This window comes from Alosa pseudoharengus, unplaced genomic scaffold (assembly GCF_046254945.1).
Source record: "Alosa pseudoharengus isolate Yale_2024_CS ecotype anadromous, Long Island Sound unplaced genomic scaffold, YU_APseudo_1.1 YU_APseudo_1.1_scf_21, whole genome shotgun sequence".
NCBI classification, from domain to species: domain Eukaryota; kingdom Metazoa; phylum Chordata; class Actinopteri; order Clupeiformes; family Clupeidae; genus Alosa; species Alosa pseudoharengus.
The window spans coordinates 19,748,493-19,768,382 of NW_027468674.1; the positions used below are offsets into that span (position 1 = coordinate 19,748,493).

Genomic DNA, 19,890 nt, shown 5'->3' on the forward strand with positions numbered 1-19,890 from the left:
AAACAGACATAAAGGTCATATATTTTCTTGTAAAGTCCAGTGGGCAGCTCTCAGCCGACCGCCATCACAGGAGCACACAGGTCTTTTTCTTGCGGTTGAGCTGCAGGTCCAGATCCAGTAGCAGGGCCAGGAAGTTCCTGTTGGGGTAGATGGCCCTCTTCTTGACCACTTTCTGGAGAGCCCTGCGTAGGGGCAGATGGTGATAGAGCATGAGGTATGCCAGCACTAGGGTGGAGGACCGGCTCAATCCCATGATGCAGTGCACCAGAACTTTGGCTGTGGGAGAGAGAAGGCCCAGATATGTGTATGAGCATGTACAATCATCAACATGTGAATTGGTTAGACATGTAAATTAAAACACTTCAGATCTTCGACATTGCCACTTTTTTTCAAAGGTCTAAAATAAACAAACATAATTTCTTGATCATAGAGATTGCTCATTAAATTAAGAAAATGCTATTATAGCTATTTGAGTTGGATCTACAGTATGACAGCACACAGTATGCTCTCAGAGGTGGGACAGAGGAGAATAGAGGACACTGAGTGGTGAGAGGAACGAGGAGCAGAGGTGAGGAGAGTGTTGTGGGATTGTCCGGCCAAGGAACAGGGAACACAAAGAAAGGGAGAGCAGACTTGAGACAGGAGCGAAAGGAAAAAGTCAGAGAAGAAGGACACGCAATTGTTTGGGAGAATTTAGCGTGAGCCTAAGCGAGGAAGAGAAGGGAAGAGAGGGAGAATCAGGGGCCAAGGATTAGTCCCCTTCATCTTATTAATAACATACATGACTGCCCACTTCACAAAAGCACGGCCCGTTATTCCCTCTGCTTCTGGGATAAAAATAGCCTGAACAATTCATTGCCTTTGTTCATGTAAGGTCTCCTTGCAGACAGGTCCTGGCTGGCAAATTAATCCAGCGGCTGCCTTGCAGTCCTTTTAGCAGAAGCCACACTTCAGAGGCCCCATGGACGGACGTTATAAATTACACTTTTAAGAGGTAAGACACCTAATTCTAAGTCTCCTGTGTGAATGGAATGACAATGGCTTTGATAGTGCGGGCTAAAAATGTCCCGGACAGACAGAAGAGTCGGAGAGAGGAAGAAACTGGATGACAGTGCAACTTTCAAGTTCAAGTGCTTTCCTGCCTGCACAAAAGAGAACGTCTGGTTCCAGAGCTGAAACTCTTTGTGCAGACGGTTTTCGGAGACAGAGAGTGTTAAATGAGCTTGAGGGCAGCTGTCTGTGGTTAGGCTTTTGGTGAAATGTGTTGTTGGCAAGTTACCTTGTGTTTAGTTGCTGGGGTAAAGGCACCAGTTAATACTTATTGCGCCTTACCATCGGGTGTTTTTAGAGCTTTGTGAATAAAATCAGCAGCTGGTCGGAAGTATTCATCCAAGTCAAAGTGAGTGGAGTCCTCTGCTGGAATGCCACAATACACAAAGTTGTTGCCATAATATCTTTGGTCTCCAATACTGCCCCTTTTGGAGTGGGCAGCATTTAACACATGTGTGATGCCTAAATTCTGTAAGGCAGTCTTGTTTTGGGCAATGGATCTGTTAAGACAGGAGACAGAATGAAGACTGTGTTAAGCTAAATCATGAAACAAATGAAGGGGAACAAGAAATATTTTCCCATACCTCTGAACGAGTATTCAACTCCAGTGGTCCATGTGTTTTTGTTCAAAATTTAAAATGTCAAGCTGAAATAATTAATCTTTCAACTCAAGGAAAGTCTCTTGCTATGGAACATTTAGACTTTCCAATTCCAAGCCAGATATTACGCATCCATTCTCAACAAGCCACAGACTAAGTTTATTCATGCACATTTTTAGATTTACAGTATGTTACACACACACACACACACACACACACACACTCTTTCTCTCTCACTCACTCACTCACTCACACACACACACACACACACACACACACACACACACACACACACACAGAGAGAGAGAGAGAGAGAAAGTCAAAAAGAGAAAACTTACACATTTCCTATGTACAAGTTTGGCCACACTTCATCAATCTGATGCAGATCCAGCTTGCAAGAATCTAGAAGTTTCTCCAGGTCTTTCACAGTGAGATATTCCTTTTTGTGGTCCTTCTGAGCTACCATTTTGGCGCCCAATAGCCCTCCAAACCAGTGCAGCTTCTCCGTTTATTCTGTCACGGCCACCTCTGTCATATCTTCTCGCTCAGGCTGACAGCTACGAACAGGTGTTAGTTTACGCTCACTGGAGGGATACCCAATTTAGTGTCTTGTCCAGCGTCCAGTGTATACTCTTTCCCATTGACAGGGCGCAATGACGGACTAGCCGTCCCCCTGCCCATGGCTCCAACACCCCACTGGGCACTCAGTGTGACTAATTGTTGGATGGTGGGAGTCACTCAATGCAAACGTGTAAATACTTATTAAGATTTATGAAAGATTACATTAAGAACGTTATATCTTTTAGATAAACAGAGCCTGATGCTTGGTCCCGGCAGCCCTCCGTTTGAAGGAGCGGTTGACAGCTGGGAGGCTTTATATCTCTGTGAAATACATGACACAATATGTCCTTTCAAAGGACAGAACTTGTCACCTCTGCTGTGAGCGTGATGACTGTATCCCTGGAGTGTCACTGGTATGTCACTGTGGCGCTTTGATCCTGATCTCTTGCCCTGTGCATTGGTGGAGTATGTCTGTCACTGTATAGCTCAGAAATAGCCAAGCTTTGACTGTATAATTCCTATGATATGACCACAAGCTGTGATACAACAACATAAAAATAATACACCATAAAATGTGACCAATATGCAAAAGATTTCCATGTGTTGTGAACAGTCTAAAAGTTGATGTTGATAGCAAATCTACAAACATGTTACATTTAGGCTTACAACCTTGTAGGCTGTGGAGAAAACACTGTTTTTATAGTCACAGAAGCTGCACTGTGTGTTTTCCATAAACACAAACTGAGTGTTCTTTTGGCGCAAGCCACTGGATGTACATTACTTTGGCCTATAGGGCTGATTCATTCTGAATCATTGTTGCTCGCGTAAGCGCATATCCAGAGCCCTGAGCTGCTTGAGGAATCCTCTGTTGGGGAAAATCCACCTGCTTTCCATGACTTTCCTGATGGCATCCACCAGCGTGAAATGGTGATGGATCATTAGGTAGGCCAGAACCAGGGAGGCCGATCTGCTGACCCCCACAGCACAGTGGACAATGACACTAGCTGGACAGAGGAGAACATAGTGGGGTTGGATTGACTAACTGAGATACGTTGAAGCACAGAAACTATATCTAATGTCTGAGCTAAAATATTGGTAACTTTCAAAACATTATTTAAAAGATAAAAAAACAAATCCTGTCATGTAAACACATGCGTGTGATGTGTTTGTTTGTTGATTGGATTGGTTTATTGGTCCATTATTAAAATTCATATTTTAATTCTGTCTTATTCTAAATAAGTGTAATGATATGTAATTTCTTGATGGAAAATGGTTAATTAGATCTGCAAGAGCACACTTTTACAGTATCTTGTATGTGGATAACTAACTGTAAATTGGCCTCATGTGCACTTAGACTGTACTAATGAAACTGGATCTCTGGAGAGGCGTACATGCTGGGTAATGATAATATCAGAGCAGAGTAGAGCACATGTTTTTAATAGGGAGTGTTTTAATAGCTTAACTAATGTGGGAACAGTGGGAACTGTACCTCCGGGTGAGTTCAGCGCCTGGTGAATATAATCAGCAGAGGACTGAAAATAGCGTGAAAGATTAAAGGATGGGGAGTCGTCAGCGGAAACCCCGTGGTACTCCATGGTCGACCCGTAAAATTGGTGACTCCCCTGAGAGTACATCTTCCCATGGGCAGCATTCAGAACGTGGGTGATGCCCAACTTCCATAAGCCATAGCGGTCATTGGCGATGGACCTGTCAATAATGACGTTTTTTTTTTAAGGGGGGGGGGGGGTGGCAGAGAGGGAAAGAGATCATTGGAAGTTAGTAGTATAGAGTAACAGGGAATCAGTGAAGACATAGGCCTATCATAGAGGAATATACATGTGAAATCTACAAAGACAGACTGACCAAACTCTTATGGCCACAGGTAAAACTGTGATTTCATTTCATTCTCTGGCATAAAATGGTTTAAGGTCATATGACATCACTTACATGTCCCCAATGAATAAATTAGGCCAAACTTCATCCACATGATTTCCCGTCCTTCTTCCAGAGTAAAAAATTCGTTCTAGTTCTTTTACAGATGGAGTCTTAGCTGATGTACATAATTTGTCTTGAACTGTATCCACAGACATTATTATTCTAGAGCTTTCTGTCTTGGTTTAGAAGCCTATCCTTTCCATTTTCTTCATAGTCGCTGGTTAGTCGTAATGGCAGTGGTAGCCTACATTTCATCTAGATAGTGACAGGAGCAGGTGCTACTTGGCAGCACTCATGAAAGCTGAATCAAGTGTGTGTGTGTGTGTGTGTGTGTGTGTGTGTGTGTGTGTGTGTGTGTGTGTGTGAGAGAGGGGGGGGGGGGCAGGTTTTAAAAAATAAACAACTGTTTGAATTTTGTCACTTTTTAAATTAGGGAAAATCTCATTACAACCAGTGTAATATTATATAACATGACTGAAATTAAATGATTGCAATTCCCCTGTTTATGCTTGACTGTGGCGCAAGTCCACGCAAAACCACAAGAGGTCAGTGTCTTTATAATTATGTGCTTGTTATGTGCCAGAGCGTCCCCATGAAGCGCTCTCTCCCTGCTCGGTGGAGGAGTCGGTGCCTGTTTACAACTGTTCACAGTCAACACTAATGTGCGTCGTTAAAGGCTAGTCAGCTATCAGGGGCGCAATGATTTACTTTAAACGTGTACCACAGAAATTCTGGACAGACTCAAAAAGACCTACGGCTTGCAACTTCCAGTCCTCCGAATGAGACAAAGGTGAGCACTCTCTCTGTTAGTTATTCTGCATTTAACAAATTGACAATAGGCTACGATTCACCACTTGCTAGCTGGCTAACTAGTGCTCTAGCAGAGAACTAGCAAGCTAGCTAGTTGGCAACCTGACTGGTCTAGAATGTGAGCAGTGAAAGGACGCTTTTGTAGTCGTCGGCTAACAAGAATAAGGATCCCTAGTGCCCAAAAAATCCAAAATAAGAATCCCTTGTCAACACAATACAGAGAGACGTTTGAGTTCATCCAGACAAATGACTCTGTGTTTGAAATGTGTTGTGTCATTAAATATATTCCATTTGAAGTTGTCCGTTAGCATTTAAAGGCATTTAGCATGTAAGCTCACGTTTGCGGCTAAAAAGGATACCGTTAGCTATTGTACAGCTGCCTACTGACCTAGATTGTCTGTCAGCCCTGGCGTTAATGTTAGCCACACATCTTAGTTGAGCTTTTATTTACGTATTCCCTAAGACAACCCTATAATCCAAGCATGGGTCCAGCGCATTCATTTCGCTTAAGGTTAACGTTAGCGTAACTTTTGGTGTCGTGTTAGTTCAGATTTGTGCAATCGACTAAAATCAACGCTGATGTCTCACAGGGACCTGAAGCTAAATTTCTAAAACGTTATCTTTGTTATCTCTGATAACAAAGTCATGAAAATTTTCACATGAATACGTCTTCAGTCAGCCTGAATAGACACCATTTAAACATTTCTGTCAATGTAACCTCACTGTGTCCTCCAAACAGTAGAATGGGTCCTTCTGGAGGGTAACAGGGATATGTAAAGGTTAACAATCTTTGGTTACATTGTTATTTTTTTGTAACTGGTGAATTGGGGTTTGTGGTTAATTTGTGTACCGTTTCATATCCGCAGAATGTTGATAGTCTGGTTATCTTGGTCAGCTGTCTACGTTTTTCCTTGTGGTGAGCTCTTTGGGCGGTAGCCTATATTGCGTTGAGCTGGGCTGGGTGTATCAACCATAAGCTATATTTTGGTCATTTACCAAGGCGTGTCCTCTGACCAACTGGCAGCTGATACTGATTATAAAGGTCCCAAATGCCAAGACCAATGACGAGAAATGAGATCATTCAGAGAGTTATGTTTCTCAGAAAGCCTCACTTGTTGGACACATAATGAAGAGTCACTGACTGGATGAAAAGGCAACATGAATCAGAGGAGAAAGTTCCTCAGTCGAATCATTTGGGCGAACTTTCGCAATCCTGTGTTAACTTTTGTGCAATTCCTTGTCTAGTCTTGTTTCCTCAAGGGCATTGTCACAAGATTGCAGCCATAACCGTGACCGTTTTCGACTTTTTCAGCGTTTTTATTTTTTATTTTTTTTTAACCAGGGGACACTGTCTTAAAGGTCGTTGCACTTATTTCATCAGAAATGGAACTACTTGCACACATGAACCAGAGCATGGGTGTGTTAGGCAATGTATTGCGAAGTGTTTTTCATAAAAAGCAGCTCTGAGGAAAAGCTTTATCCATAAGTTAACTTCACAGCTCCGTGAGACTGTCGATTACATAGCTCCCATTGGCTTATTGGGCACGTGCATTGAGCTAACTGCCCTGTCAAACTGTCTCGTCGGCCCTGGGCACAGCTCTCTGAAGGTAGGTTTGTGACCGCTTTATCTTTGTCAACATAGCTCCGTCTATTTTGAAGTGTTTCAGAAAGTGTCAGTGACGTGTTGAGTGAATAAGGGAAGTATATTTCTGGCAGAGCCTAGAAACCAGGCTGTGAGGCTTGCATAATTATAGAAAGTAAGCAGGTTAATATTACTAAGTTCTTAGTGCATCTAGGGCACAGAGTGTATGGTGGCTCTCAGACTTGCTTCAAACGAATTACCCCACTTGACGAACTGCCCGAATCTGTACTTTAAGAATCATAGTTTTGCTACAGCACTGTGATTAAAGCTTTCTCATATGGATAAAATACTGGACCCTCTAGAAAAATGACTGTCTGGCCAAACACTCGTAAGATATTTAGCTACTACTTAACCCTTAGAGGTTCTGACATCAGATTAGGAAACCCTGTTTCGTTTACTGTTCATCAAACAACTGTCGTAGGAGGGAAGAGCTTGAAAGGAAGTGACTTTAATTTTCCTTCCTAGGAATGATCACCTTGATCAGACATTCAAGTAATAAGAGGGCATGGATAACACCCATAATGCGAAAGCTGATTATTTCCTCTCGGTGCTGTATGTACTGTATATATAGGCTTATATAATATTGGTCACTGTAAATAGAGATGAGTCAACCTGATAAGCAACATTAACATCCTTGTTGGTGCTGTTATATTTGCATGTTACACAGTCATTTGGCAAACAACTTCCCATTGTCCCTGCCTTGTCAGTGGCTGTGTCTTCAGGTCATTGAACTCCCTGCTTTGTCAGTGTCTTTCACTTCCAGTGGACCGTCCACAGTGAATAACTGTTTGTGTTGCTGCCATTGTCTGTCCTCCAGCGGAACTCCAGCAGAGAATTACTGCCCACATTGATCACTGTCTCTGTCCTCCTCCTTCTCCTCCTCCTCTCCCCTCCCTGCAGTCGGAGCGAAGGCGACATGGCCGGCTCGCAGCCAAGCATTCGCCGCTGGACGACGAAGCACGTGGCGCGATGGCTGCGCGAGGAGGGCTTCTGCGACTACGTGGACCTGCTGTGCAACAAGCACAGGCTGGACGGCCTGAGCCTGCTGACGCTGAGCGAGTACGACCTGCGCTCGCCGCCGTTGGAGCTGCAGGTGCTCGGCGACATCAAGCGGCTCATGGTGTCGCTGCGGCGCCTGCAGAAGCAGCACGCCGACGTGCTCGAGGAGCTGGGCCTCAGCTTCGACGGACACTCACCACTGGGCAGCGGTGGTGGCGACTGGCTTTGTAACGGCGATGCAGGGCGCGACTACGACGGCTCGTCGGGCAATGGTGGCGGGGGGTCGGACCATCAGTACCACCAGTGTCACCAGTACAGCAACGGGAAGCACAAACAGCAGATGAGGCGGCTGGACCCCGAGTACTGGAAGACGATCATGAGCTCGGTCTACGTGATGTTCGTGTTCGGGTTCACCTCCTTCGTCATGGTGATCGTGCACGAGCGTGTGCCCGACATGCGCACCTACCCTCCCCTCCCTGACATCTTCCTGGACAGGTGAGGGATGACTGGAACTGACACACCTGTGTTAGTCTGCAAGTCTGCACTTGTCCTTCGTGAGTGTTGCCACAACTCTCGGCTGGTGCGGTTAACGTGCCATGACTGCACGCCTGCTCTGCCCTGCACGTGGGAGTGGGACATGCAGTGAACTTGTCGCCCCATGATTGTGTCTTTTGTAGCAGCTCTGTCAGTGAGTCTGCACTGATAGTCAGCAGCACTGTCGAAATAATGTCATGTCATCATGCACAAGCACTCTTTCGGTCTTTTGTTGACTCTAAACTTGCTACTTCTGATGACCCCAGCAATTGCTATGAGGTTGTGGTCAAAGAAAAAAAATAATCAGTTTATTCAGTGCTTCCCGTTTTTCCCTACCATTGATTATTGTTGGCTCAGAAGGAGGGTTCTTGGCTCTGTGCTGCATGCCTGTGGTGTTTTGCATATGCACTCCCTGTATCCCTGTAATGCGATACTCATTTTCATGTTATTAATGCCCCCCCCCAAAAAAGTGGCTTTTTGTCTGCGTTTTGAACCCTGAACCCCATTCATTTAATATGAATGAACCAGAATGAGCCAATGACTTGAGCTAAGGCCATAAGACCACAACTGGTGGTGTGTCTTCCATCAGTCATCATAGCTATGGTTGTGATGGGTGATGCCTGCCACGTCAGCTTGTGTAACATATTGACGCAGTGATGACCGTGATCAAGGTCAGGCTGAAGTACTGATGAGCATCAAAAAAATCATGTAAACATCTGGTCTTAAGAGGATTAAAGGCCTTGCACTGACTCACTGACTCACTGCCTCTCTTTCTCTCTCTCTCTCTCTCTCTCTCTCTCTCTCTCTCTCTCTCTCTCTCTCTCTCTCTCTCTGTGTCCCTGACTTCCTAGCGTGCCGAGAATCCCGTGGGCCTTTGCCATGGCGGAGGCGTGTGGGGTGATCCTGTGCGGCATTTGGCTGTTGGTTCTGCTATTGCATAAGCACAGGTAGGCCTCTCTAATACTGTGCTGCACCAGCACCATTTTATCCCTATATGCAGCGGACGCTAGGAGGTGCCTCAACCGTAAAGATATTCACTAGACCCTAACAAGGAAACCTCTGACCTTGGAGTCACAAATGACATGGCATATGAGCTGAACGAGGAGAGATTATTATTTCTGTGGGAGATCAAATGGTGCTGAAATGTGTATATGAGAAGCCTTTCGATCCTACTTAGTTTTGATTTGGTGTTTTGTGCTCTCTGGTGTCTTTCGCCAGTATTGTGAAAACAGTCTGTTTAGTGTTTACCACACAAACTTGGGAGCCTCGCAAAGTATTATAAGTATGACTCATTGTTTCTCCTAGTGTACATGGGAGATTCCACACGTAGGCCTGTACTCTATGCAGTACTCTACATCGGCCTGTACTCTATGCACTGTATCGATTTATATTAAGAAAGAATGCAGGGACTGGTTTTGAACAACATAGCGCTGTGTAAAGCTTGTGTAATGTGTCTAATGACTCTTAATGGAGAACTGCCCATCTATCTAGCATCGTAGAGCAGCAGTTAAGGGGCAGGTTGATGTCATCATGTAGACCCGGAGAGAGTAAGGAAGTACCAACCCCGTTAGTTTCCATAGCTGATGCAATGGTAGCTATTTCAGCTCAGGAAGTACCAAATTGACTGCTGACATCTTGTTTAACTTCCGCATAGAGATATGCTAAAATTTTCAGTTAAAATCATGTCACCTACCTATATATTACACAATATGACAACATTCATTGCAATTTTATTGTTTCTCATTTTTCCTATATGCAATATTAATACAATCAAGTATGGGCCAAAGGCATGACTGAATACACTGGGCACATCACTGAAGTATTGTGTCTGCTCATTAGCTTCTACTGAAATCAATGGAACTGTCTACACCAGACGTGATAGGATAGCGGCACGTACGTTCAAAAAATTACACCAGTCTTCCAAAACAATTTGCGCTATGTGAACGGAGAGCTTCAGTTGTGGACCTGGTGTAGCCCAGGTGTAAAGGCTCTGTGCGTGTCCAAGACGTGCGTCATTTTTGCCGTGGACGTGAAGCATACTTCAATTTCTGCTGTCCTTAATGCGCATTAAATCATTAAGGTTAGCGCCTGCGCACTACGGATTAACTGTGATACTCTGCCCCACCAACTGGGGGTGGTACGTCGAGCCTGAAAGTAGGACACAACCACCAAAGAAGCCTGAAACGCCTGAAGAAAAGAAGAACGTGGGATGTGCGAGCACTGAACGAAGGAAGCTGATGAAGGAAAAAGCACCCGGTGTTGACAGGCGAGTTTCGAGATTTGAGTTCAGCATTGTTCAGGAGTAGGCTAGGTGATAATGATTGCACCTGGGAGAGGTAGGCTACATTCCCTTTATTATTATAATCACTATTGATAAGGCATTATATACGGAACAGGCGAGAATGCATCTCGATCAGCAAGTGTTACTGGGTTTCGCCTGAGCGTTGTAGATAGATACCTTTAATTGGCTCTGGGTTTCGCGATTTGATTTCAGCATACGCTCATTTTTAAAAGATGCTTTTAATCCGAAGTCATGTCAGCTCTCTATGCAGGGAGTAGGGCTGTCACTTTTTATTCGAACATGACGTGACGTGAAATATCCGTAGTCGAACTATAATTAAACTATTCGGTTATTAGTGCTGTGTAGCGCATTTCTACAGTCTATGATTAGTTTTATTTTATTGTTTGCCATTTCATTCAGTGCTATATGATCCAGGGCTCATGACCAAATCAAGCCAATATAATAGCCAGTAGCCACAATGAGCCCATGCAGCCACCCTGTTTCGACAATCAAAGGTAACGCACAGAACGGCCAGCAGACAGATAATTACGTCCCCAACTCATCTAAAATGTGGTGTCTTGAAATACTTTGGGTTCTACACCATAGATGGTAAAGTGACCGTTAAATATAATGTTAAAGAATGTATCTGTGGATTGTGGCTTTACATCGGTCGAAGTTGACTCCATGTCGTGGTGTCAAGCTGAGGACAGGCGCTCTGTTCCATCGTCGTTATGGTAACCAAACAAGTCGTCTTCTGTCTAGGTTTGTTTCTACGTTTAAGTGTTGTTCTTCTATGTGGTCCACCTACTGGAGGGGAGTGTTTACAGCAGTTCCGTTTCACACATGCGCAGTCTACGCGTCACTTTGACGCGCGGTCTTAAATTTCGGTCGACTCAAAGACGCGACGCATGCTGTAAAAATGACGCAATTCTCGTCACTCGCTCACCAGTGCCGCGTGCGCGGGACGCAGACGCGGGACCGTACCATAGGCTTAAGCCTTAACACGCATCTCAGCAGCCCAGTCTCCTTTATTGCTATCCTAATGTTATCAACATGCACACCACGTTAGGAGGCTTGTACACTACACTAAACCCTGCCTATGCCCTTGTGCCCTGAGCTGACAGTTTTCAAACCGGCAACGTCCACCAATCAACAACACACTATCTCGGAGTCCCGTTGTGCGTATGTTACGTGGTACCTAATTGCCTTTTTGGGTTGAGAAGTGATTCCCCGCCCTCACAGGATGACATTTTTAAAGTATTCAATAGATGCTAACTGTTGCTTATGCTAACACAAATCCTGACTTTCTGGTCAGTTTGTGGTCGGTTGGCCTCCACTGGTTTGCATGTGCCACATACTTGTACAAGCAGATCTCACGATTGCCGCAGTGGGCTTTATATCTGTTTAAACGATGTTGGTGGTGGTGTTTTCCTTTTCCAGGTCTATACCGGTGGTTTGTAACTTTGTATTTGCCACATAACTTAAGAGATAGAAAATCTCACCATCACCACAGTGAGCTCTATATCTGTCACGAGGGTTTGTAAAGGAGGCCAGTCGGCCGGTCATGATGATGGCATTTCCTTTTCTAGGTCTATCCTGTTGAGACGCCTCTGCAGTCTGATGGGAACGGTGTTCATGCTGCGCTGCATCACCATGTTTGTCACCTCCCTCTCTGTGCCAGGACAACATCTACAGTGCTCAGGAAAGGTAAGCCGCCACAGGCCAGAGCCGACTCAAATTTGTTCATCTTTATATGTTTATGTTTATTGTTATAGCTTTTGTCCAACGCGACTCACAGTGACCTCAGTAAACATTGCATTAACATTGAAATGAACTATTTAAAGTGAAGTCAATATCAGTACTAGAACTATACATTTTGACAGAATACTAACAATAACCATAAACATACAAACTGTGACTGTAAGAATTAACAGTAATTAGATGCAATTGTTAGATAGGCATTGTTGTATAGATGCACTGTACTGAACATACAAACTCTAGGCCAACGTACAGTTGTGCTCATAAGTTTACATACCCTTAGCATATTCATGCTAAAGTTGACTAAAAAGAAGAATAAAAAAAATCATCTTTTGAAAATTGATCTTAATGTCTTAATAAAAAAATGAGGAAAAATCCAACCTTTAAAGACACCAATTTTCTTTGTGAATGAATTATGTATTGTAAATAAATAAATGTTCTTCCTTAAAATACAAGTGCTCATAAGTATACATACCCCTATGTTAAATTCCCATAGAACCAGGCAGATTTTTATTTTTAGAGGCCAGTTGTTTCATGGATACCGGATACTATGCATCCTGATGAAGTTCCCTTGGGCTTTAAAATTGAAATTAAAATAGCCCCACAGCTTCACATACCCTTCACCATACATATAGATTGGCTATCATATAGGTGGTTTTTATTTCAGTTAGCCGCTATGTGAAAACTCCCTGGAATTCAGGGTCATTGACATTTCTGAAAAACTCCTCTTGAAGGCAAGGGTTGAAGGAGGCCTGTAACTGTTTCTGAAAGTTAGGGGTTAGTCTTAGTGGAAAAGCCATTAGGTGTAGCTTTGGTAGCATTTGTCCTCAATTTCTAGATCTCTTAGCTAACTATGTGAGCTATAGTCACATTTTTTTATTTTTTTATTTTATTTGTTTATTTAAATGGACAGTGCACATTAATTGACATTTTTTGTTTACACTCAAAATGTAAATGTGCCAGAGTTGGCAAGAAAAGCTCTTTTTCATTTGTAGTCCCTTAGCAGATGAACAAAGCATCACATTACATTAATAAAAAAGAATATATGGTCCCAGACCTAAGGTGAATAACTCTTGGCAAGTGTTGGGATATGAGGAGAGTTTACTGGAGTTTGTTTTTGATTCCATAGACTCCCTTAGCTCTGTGCTCAGTCAGGACACAGCTCTGGTGGTGCTGAATAGGTCTGTGCAGGATTAATGTCTTGGGCCTTGGGCCTTGGGCCTGTGCCCAGAACATGCCCCGGCAGATCTTTAAGTGACTGCTCTGACCATATACCAGTTGAACATGTATATTTATATATCACAGACACAAACATTTGGGTCATTCCACGCCAACTCAGCCACCCATGTACATGACACCTCTCAGATTTTGCTGAAAAGCGGTGAAAATATGCCTTAAGTTACCAAACAAAGGAATCTGAAGTTTCAGGTCAATATCTCAAACAGTTTGCCTGTGGTGTCCATTTGAATTTCGGGTGCCACGGCCCTCATGGACACATTGGAATTTCACATTTCATCTTTTGCCATTTTTGGAAGCCCATAACGTCTGTTCTAATAGTGGTAGGGGGCTGAGGTATAATTAATATTCCTTACTGTTTGGGTGAGAGGTGGGTCACCAAAGTACTAAAAAATGTTGACTGCATGTGTGATTTTTCACTTTTTGGGTGGCCGTAGCGCCACAATTAATGATGATATTTATTCTAAACAGGATTATTTGTTATATGTGGGAACCTTGCTCTTGCCAAAATTAATTTGAAGGGTATGGTACCACTGGTGGGAGTTTCATGGGGGTGCAAAAACCCTTTCCGGCAGAGGTTCCTCGTGTTTTTTAATATCTTCTGCACTAACAAAGAAGAATGTAATGTTCTTAATGTTTTCTGCAAGTCGCTTTTTTGCAACTTTGCATGGGAAAAGTGATGGAATTGGCGGAACTCTCAAGCGTCTTGCAGCAAGAGCAAGTCTGCAGGCCACTGATGCAAACCATATTCTGACACCAATGGAGATGTTTCAATGGGCAAAAGAAAACATTAAGAACATTACATTCTTCTTTGTTAGTGCAGAAGATATTAAAAAACATGAGGAAACATACGAATTGGAGAGACGTTACGCCTCGGCCAAAACGATCAGTGGAACATGATCGCATCATTGCTTTATACCAATTTCCAAAAATAAGATACGGATAAAAATAATATTACAGGATACAATATTCACAGATGTCGATGCAGGACAACAATCAGATTCAGAATACTTGGATACAGAACACCCGGGGGCAGAACACTCGCAGTCAGATCAGCCACAAAACTCAGTTTTCCAGCCAGGAAAATACATTGCCTGTATCTATGATGATGACTGGTTTATTGGAAACATTGTTGAACGTTCAGATGAACATGGTGACGTTTTGTGAAATTCATGAAGTGTGTCAACAACTTCCTCACATGGCCATAGGACTAAAGACAGATCCCCTGTTGGGTGCCATTCCAACATATCATTTGTTGTGTCAGTGTGCCAGACATCTATGGACGCAGTGCTCGCCAATACAAACTTGACCAAAAGGACCATGACAAAATTATGCCACTGCTTCCACAATTTATTGGATAATAGTTAAAGACCCTATTCAATTTAATTTTCAATTTTATTTGGAGAGTGACCGGGGCAAGGAAAAACTCCCTTTTATTTGTAGTGTTCTTACAATATGTAACATTCTTGTTATTTACTTCTTTAAAAGTTTGATGGCAGGTCTCTTTCATGGGGGATAAGGGGTTAATCCGTGACAGTCTCAGTATTGTTAGTAGTGCTAGTAATTGTTTGCCATCACTGAGGATAATACTAAGTTATTTCCACTGTTTTTCATGCTATATTAGCACACATGATCAATGGCTGCGGTCAGGCTTCTGCCACAATACTGAATGAATGAATGGCTATAACCCTATTACCTCAACCTGTTCTTGCACTGAAATAGTTTTTTATTTTACCTTCTACATTATACTTTACTCTCCTTTTTGTCCATATTATTTATGCTGGTCTCTAGACCTTACTCTTGCACTGTTGCACTGTTGGACTACTTTTTGCACCTTCACCATGACACTCACTCTCTTGAGCACCTTGCCATGCACACATAACTAAAGGACTATGGTTGGACTACTTTTGCACCTTCACCATGACACTCACTCCCTTTAGCACCTTACCAGTCCCGGCCCTGTCACTACAAGCGTCTTATGCTTGATCACCCTCAAGCACATTGGACTTTCTTAATTTAATTTATATAGTGTATTTAGTATTTAGTTTTGTTAGTTTTCTTATCTTTCTTATCTTCTACTGTCTTTATTGTACAGTGGAGTTTAGTTATATGTTTATACTTATGTTTACATTTCTGCTGTAAGTGCATGCATGTGTGTGATGTCTGTATGCTACTGAGACCCTTGAATTTCCCCATGGGGATCAATAAAGTATCTATCTATCTCTCTATCTCTCTATCTCTCTCTCTAAATTTTCCCTGATCTACATTCCAGACTTCTGGAAACAATGTCCAAATTGGTGCATTATGAAGAATAAAATTCATATTATGGAGCTTCATAGTCAAAAATTTTATTTCATTTAAAAAAAAGAACAAATATGTATCTTTATCTGGTACCAAATATGGGGTTCCAAAAGAGTCACCTTTGCCGGAGAGGGTTTTTGGACCCCCATGAAACCCCCACCAGTGGTACCATACCCTTCAAATTAATTTTGGCAAGAGCAAGGTTCCCACAGATCACAAATAATCCTGTTTAGAATAAATATGATCATTAATTGTGGTGCTACGGCCACCCAAAAAGTGAAAAATCACACATGCCGTCAACATTTTTTAGGACTTTGGTGACCCACCTCTCACCCAAACAGTAAGGAATGTTGATTGTTGAATGTTGATCCAGAATTGTGTAGTACAGGCTACAATGAACTACCACACCAGTTTCCAGCCTTCTACCACTATTAGAACAGACGTTATGGATTTCCAAAAATGGCAAAGGATAAAATGTGAAATTCCAATGTGTCAATTAGGGCCGTGGCACCCGAAATTCACATGGACGCCACGGGCAAACAGTTTGAGATATTGACCTTAAACTTCAGATTCCCTCGTTTGGTAACATAAGGCATATTTTCACCGCTTTTCAGCAAAATCTGAGAGGTACCATGTACATGATACCCCGATATTGGCTGTTTTCACATGGAATGACCCATTTGGTACATCTATCATCATCTATAAATGTTGCCCTCGATAATACCTCCCGGCTCCCATCTTCCTAGCACTAGTCTTGTGTCAAGATAATTATGGTGCGGTTTCATTGCGGTATGGTTACATAAATTGCATGCATTGGCTAAAAGCATTTATAGTCCTATCAGTGCTCCCCCCCCCCCCCCGTGCATTGCCTGTGGACTCACATTTGCCTTGTTTGTGCTTAGATTTACGGTGACATGTGGGCCAAGCTGCATCGTGCCGTGGCCATCTGGAGTGGGTTTGGGATGACCCTCACAGGCGTCCACACATGCGGAGACTACATGTTCAGCGGCCATACTGTGGTTCTCACCATGCTCAACTTCTTTGTCACTGAATGTGAGTGGGTCAAGTCTTTTGACCAATGCTGCTACAAAACAAAAATCACAATGTGTTTTATGATTTTTTTTTTTTTCTACATTTATGATTTTATGTGCATGTTTAGCATGCTATATTAATGATGTCAATGTTAGATTTGACACCAAATTGCATATGCTTGCTTCAAATCTAGTCTAGTCCCTAATATGATGTGATGTTTCAGACTTTCGGAGTCATGAAGTCCTTTAAGCAATACTTAAAAAACAACAAAATTATAGACACATCATCATAGGGCCCCAATGTAAAAGATGGACAAAGTATTAAGTCTAACTAAAGGTAATTGTATAACGAGGCAAAAATATATTAGCATATTTAATACAATGAGCAAGGTTTTTTTTGTTTCTCTGATAACAGACACCCCAAGAAACTGGAATTTCATCCACACCCTCTCCTGGGTCCTCAACCTGTTTGGCATCTTCTTCATTCTGGCGGCGCATGAACACTACTCCATCGACGTCTTCATCGCCTTCTACATCACAACCAGACTGTTCCTGTACTACCACACGCTGGCCAACACACGTGCCTACCAGCAGAGCCGTCGCGCCCGCATCTGGTTCCCCATGTTCTCCTTCTTCGAATGCAACGTCAACGGGCCTGTGCCCAATGAGTATTGCTGGCCCTTCACCAAGCCCACTTTCATGAGGAGCTTAATCGGGTAAACCCGGGTGCTGGTGTAGCTCCCTCTGGTACAAAAGCTGCTGGGAACGGGGTGATAGAGAGAGAAAGGGAGAGTTTGTTTGTTTGTTTTTGTTTGTTTGTGTGTGTGTGTATATATGTGTGTGTGAGCGAAAGAGAGACTGAGAGGCTTCAGAAGGCCATGTGCTGAGATTTGAGGTGGCATGTTGGCGTGTCAAGATGCCATTTTGTTTGCAATATCTTTTTTTTTATATTTATAGTTTTTTTTTTTGTTTGTTTTGGGAGAGACAGTGTCTTCGTTGGTGTTTTTGTTTTTAGTATTATAACTACAATTTGTTTCGGCACGTAGCCCAAACCTGCCATATTTCCTTCTGTGCACCACTCCGTGGCTTAGCAGTTGGAGTGGTTCCCCCTGCTGCGCTGGGCCTGGTAAAAGGGATTAAGCAGAATCTGTCGGCTCCTGGGAGCTCGAAAAACTTCATTCATTTCCCAAACCCTCGCACAAGTATTTTAGGAACAAAAAGAGAAGGAAAAAAGCCACACTTTTTGAAATAGAATACAACTCAAACAGGAGAAACAGAACTTAATTTGCCATTAGACAGATGAAACATGCTAAAAAAAAACTTTGAATGGTGACTCAGAAAAGCCTTAGGATATTAAACATAAAACAAGGTTTCCATGGTGAGATTGTTTATGGTCAGTCTATCATGCATGGCCATTTTATTGTGTCAACATTTCCTCAGTAAACCATAAAACAGTATTATATGTACAGAAATAAGTGGAATGTTTTGTGTTATAAAGATTCCCAAGATATGATACCTTTTAAAGTTATGATACATTCCTAAAACCCTGACATAACATTTCATACACTAGATACACTAATTTGGAGGACTTATGAAACGATATCAGCTATGGTCAATTACTAACCATGTGTCTCATTTTTCCATTCAAAGAAATATTTCATTTATAAGGTGAAGTAAGTTTTGCTTCTTATTTGCCAAGAGTTTAAACTTGTGCACAGAGCTTTTGCATTCCTTAACAAACTGCTGATACTATTTGAGTGGTCCTTGACTGCATTTGCTATATAAAAAAAGAAAACAGTTTGTTGTAGACTTTTTTGAAATGGATGCTGTGTTTGTAAAGCAGAATGTCGGATTTCCTTATACTTGTGCTGGTGTTGTTCTGCCTTGCTATTGCTGTCAACATCATTGTTTTTTTTTTAAGGATCTGAATACTGTACCAATGATGAAGCCTATTGACGCCAAAATATGGGGAGAAAATGGTGGACAAACTTGTCTTAATGATCATCCTGTTTGCCAATAATGTTTAGATGTTGTATATTGTGTACACAAGGTTTATTGGGTAATGCTTTTTGAAGTGTTTTTTTTTTTTTTTTGCGATTGAATTTGCTGCGTCGTAGTTTCACGTTTAAAAGGTATGGGTTGGTGTACCTTTTTTGTTTACAATTTACAGGTGCAATTTGAAGCATGACAAGAGCCATGTGTCCCTGTTAAAAAAAATGAAAATACTGCAGCAATGTTTGTCCTTCCCAGATTGTTGGAAACTGTTTGTCTTAATTTATTGGTGTGTATGTCAAAGGATAAAGGGTATTTGTTTTCTACATTTCAACATTATTTCAGAAGGTACAAACTAACACTGGAATAACTGCAAAAGTAAGTGGAGAATTTTGTATACAGAAGAAGCCACATAACCACTTAAATGGTAAATTATGTCTCCTATAGTAATCTAATCTGCGCATCAAATTTTCAACTTGTTACAGGTCTGGCCATACATGACTATGTGTTTGGATTTGTTAAAATATCATGGCTGAATTTAATTATGTAGGCTCTTCTTTTGAGATGGTTTTGATCTACCTTATCATGTGAGTAGCAATAATTTGATTAACCCCTGCTAGTTCTTAGAATGTTGAATAGGCCTGTTGAATATTTCTGTATATTAAACGGTCTGTCACTATTAAAACAGTTTACAGTTCATATTGTGCGTGCATGCTTCCAGGTGCAATTTTGTCAAGCCAAAATCCCCTTCGTCAAGCTGCAACCCAGATGACACGTGCATAGCAGTCATCTGCATGACCGTGCGCTGGATTACAGCGGATTCTGGCAATCGGCTCAGGACTGTCCTAACGTTACATTTTTTAAAATGTCCCCCAGTAGACTATCCATGTCTCCAGTTTTCTGCATTCTGTGGGGATTCCCTCACGGCGAGGAAAACATTTACTGACTTGTTAATGGCAGCCAGTTTAGCGTCAATTTTGGCTAAATTACAGTGCAACAACTGAGGCTGAAGTTGAAGTGGTGACTTTTCGTTGCACTGTTGACGAGGAAGTTTCGTACACATCCTCTGACCTAAAAGTCAATTCTGTTCAACATCTTCAACATCATCTGAAGTGCTGTAATCTACTAGCAGCTAGATCTACCATAACAGACCGGTTATCT

The 19,890-nt window shown here is 42.3% G+C and overlaps 3 protein-coding genes across 4 annotated transcripts; 1 reads left to right on the forward strand and 2 right to left on the reverse strand.

The window, feature by feature from the left end:
* Positions 1–64: 64 nt before the first annotated feature.
* LOC143137777 (dual specificity protein phosphatase 13A-like) lies at positions 65–2,294 on the reverse strand. Its single transcript, XM_076298089.1, has 3 exons — positions 1,988–2,294; positions 1,333–1,550; positions 65–276 (listed from the first exon to the last, which is right to left on the reverse strand). The coding sequence occupies exons 1-3, from the start codon at positions 2,113–2,115 to the stop codon at positions 65–67; spliced, it is 558 nt and encodes a 185-aa protein (XP_076154204.1). The 5' UTR covers positions 2,116–2,294.
* A 726-nt stretch (positions 2,295–3,020) lies between these two features.
* On the reverse strand, positions 3,021–4,300 carry LOC143138247 (dual specificity protein phosphatase 13A). The gene is made up of 3 exons (XM_076298746.1): positions 4,158–4,300; positions 3,700–3,917; positions 3,021–3,214 (listed from the first exon to the last, which is right to left on the reverse strand). Exons 1-3 carry the CDS (start codon positions 4,298–4,300, stop codon positions 3,021–3,023), a joined length of 555 nt encoding a protein of 184 aa, XP_076154861.1.
* A 484-nt stretch (positions 4,301–4,784) lies between these two features.
* On the forward strand, positions 4,785–19,426 carry samd8 (sterile alpha motif domain containing 8). 2 transcript variants are annotated; one of them, XM_076298090.1, is made up of 6 exons: positions 4,785–4,935; positions 7,498–8,091; positions 8,982–9,077; positions 12,001–12,118; positions 16,609–16,759; positions 17,153–19,426. In XM_076298090.1, the coding sequence occupies exons 1-6, from the start codon at positions 4,925–4,927 to the stop codon at positions 17,455–17,457; spliced, it is 1,275 nt and encodes a 424-aa protein (XP_076154205.1). In that variant the 5' UTR covers positions 4,785–4,924; the 3' UTR covers positions 17,458–19,426. The 2 variants fall into 2 exon arrangements, with proteins under 2 accessions (XP_076154205.1, XP_076154206.1); XM_076298091.1 differs by lacking the exon at positions 4,785–4,935 and adding an exon at positions 5,886–6,562.
* Positions 19,427–19,890: the final 464 nt, after the last annotated feature.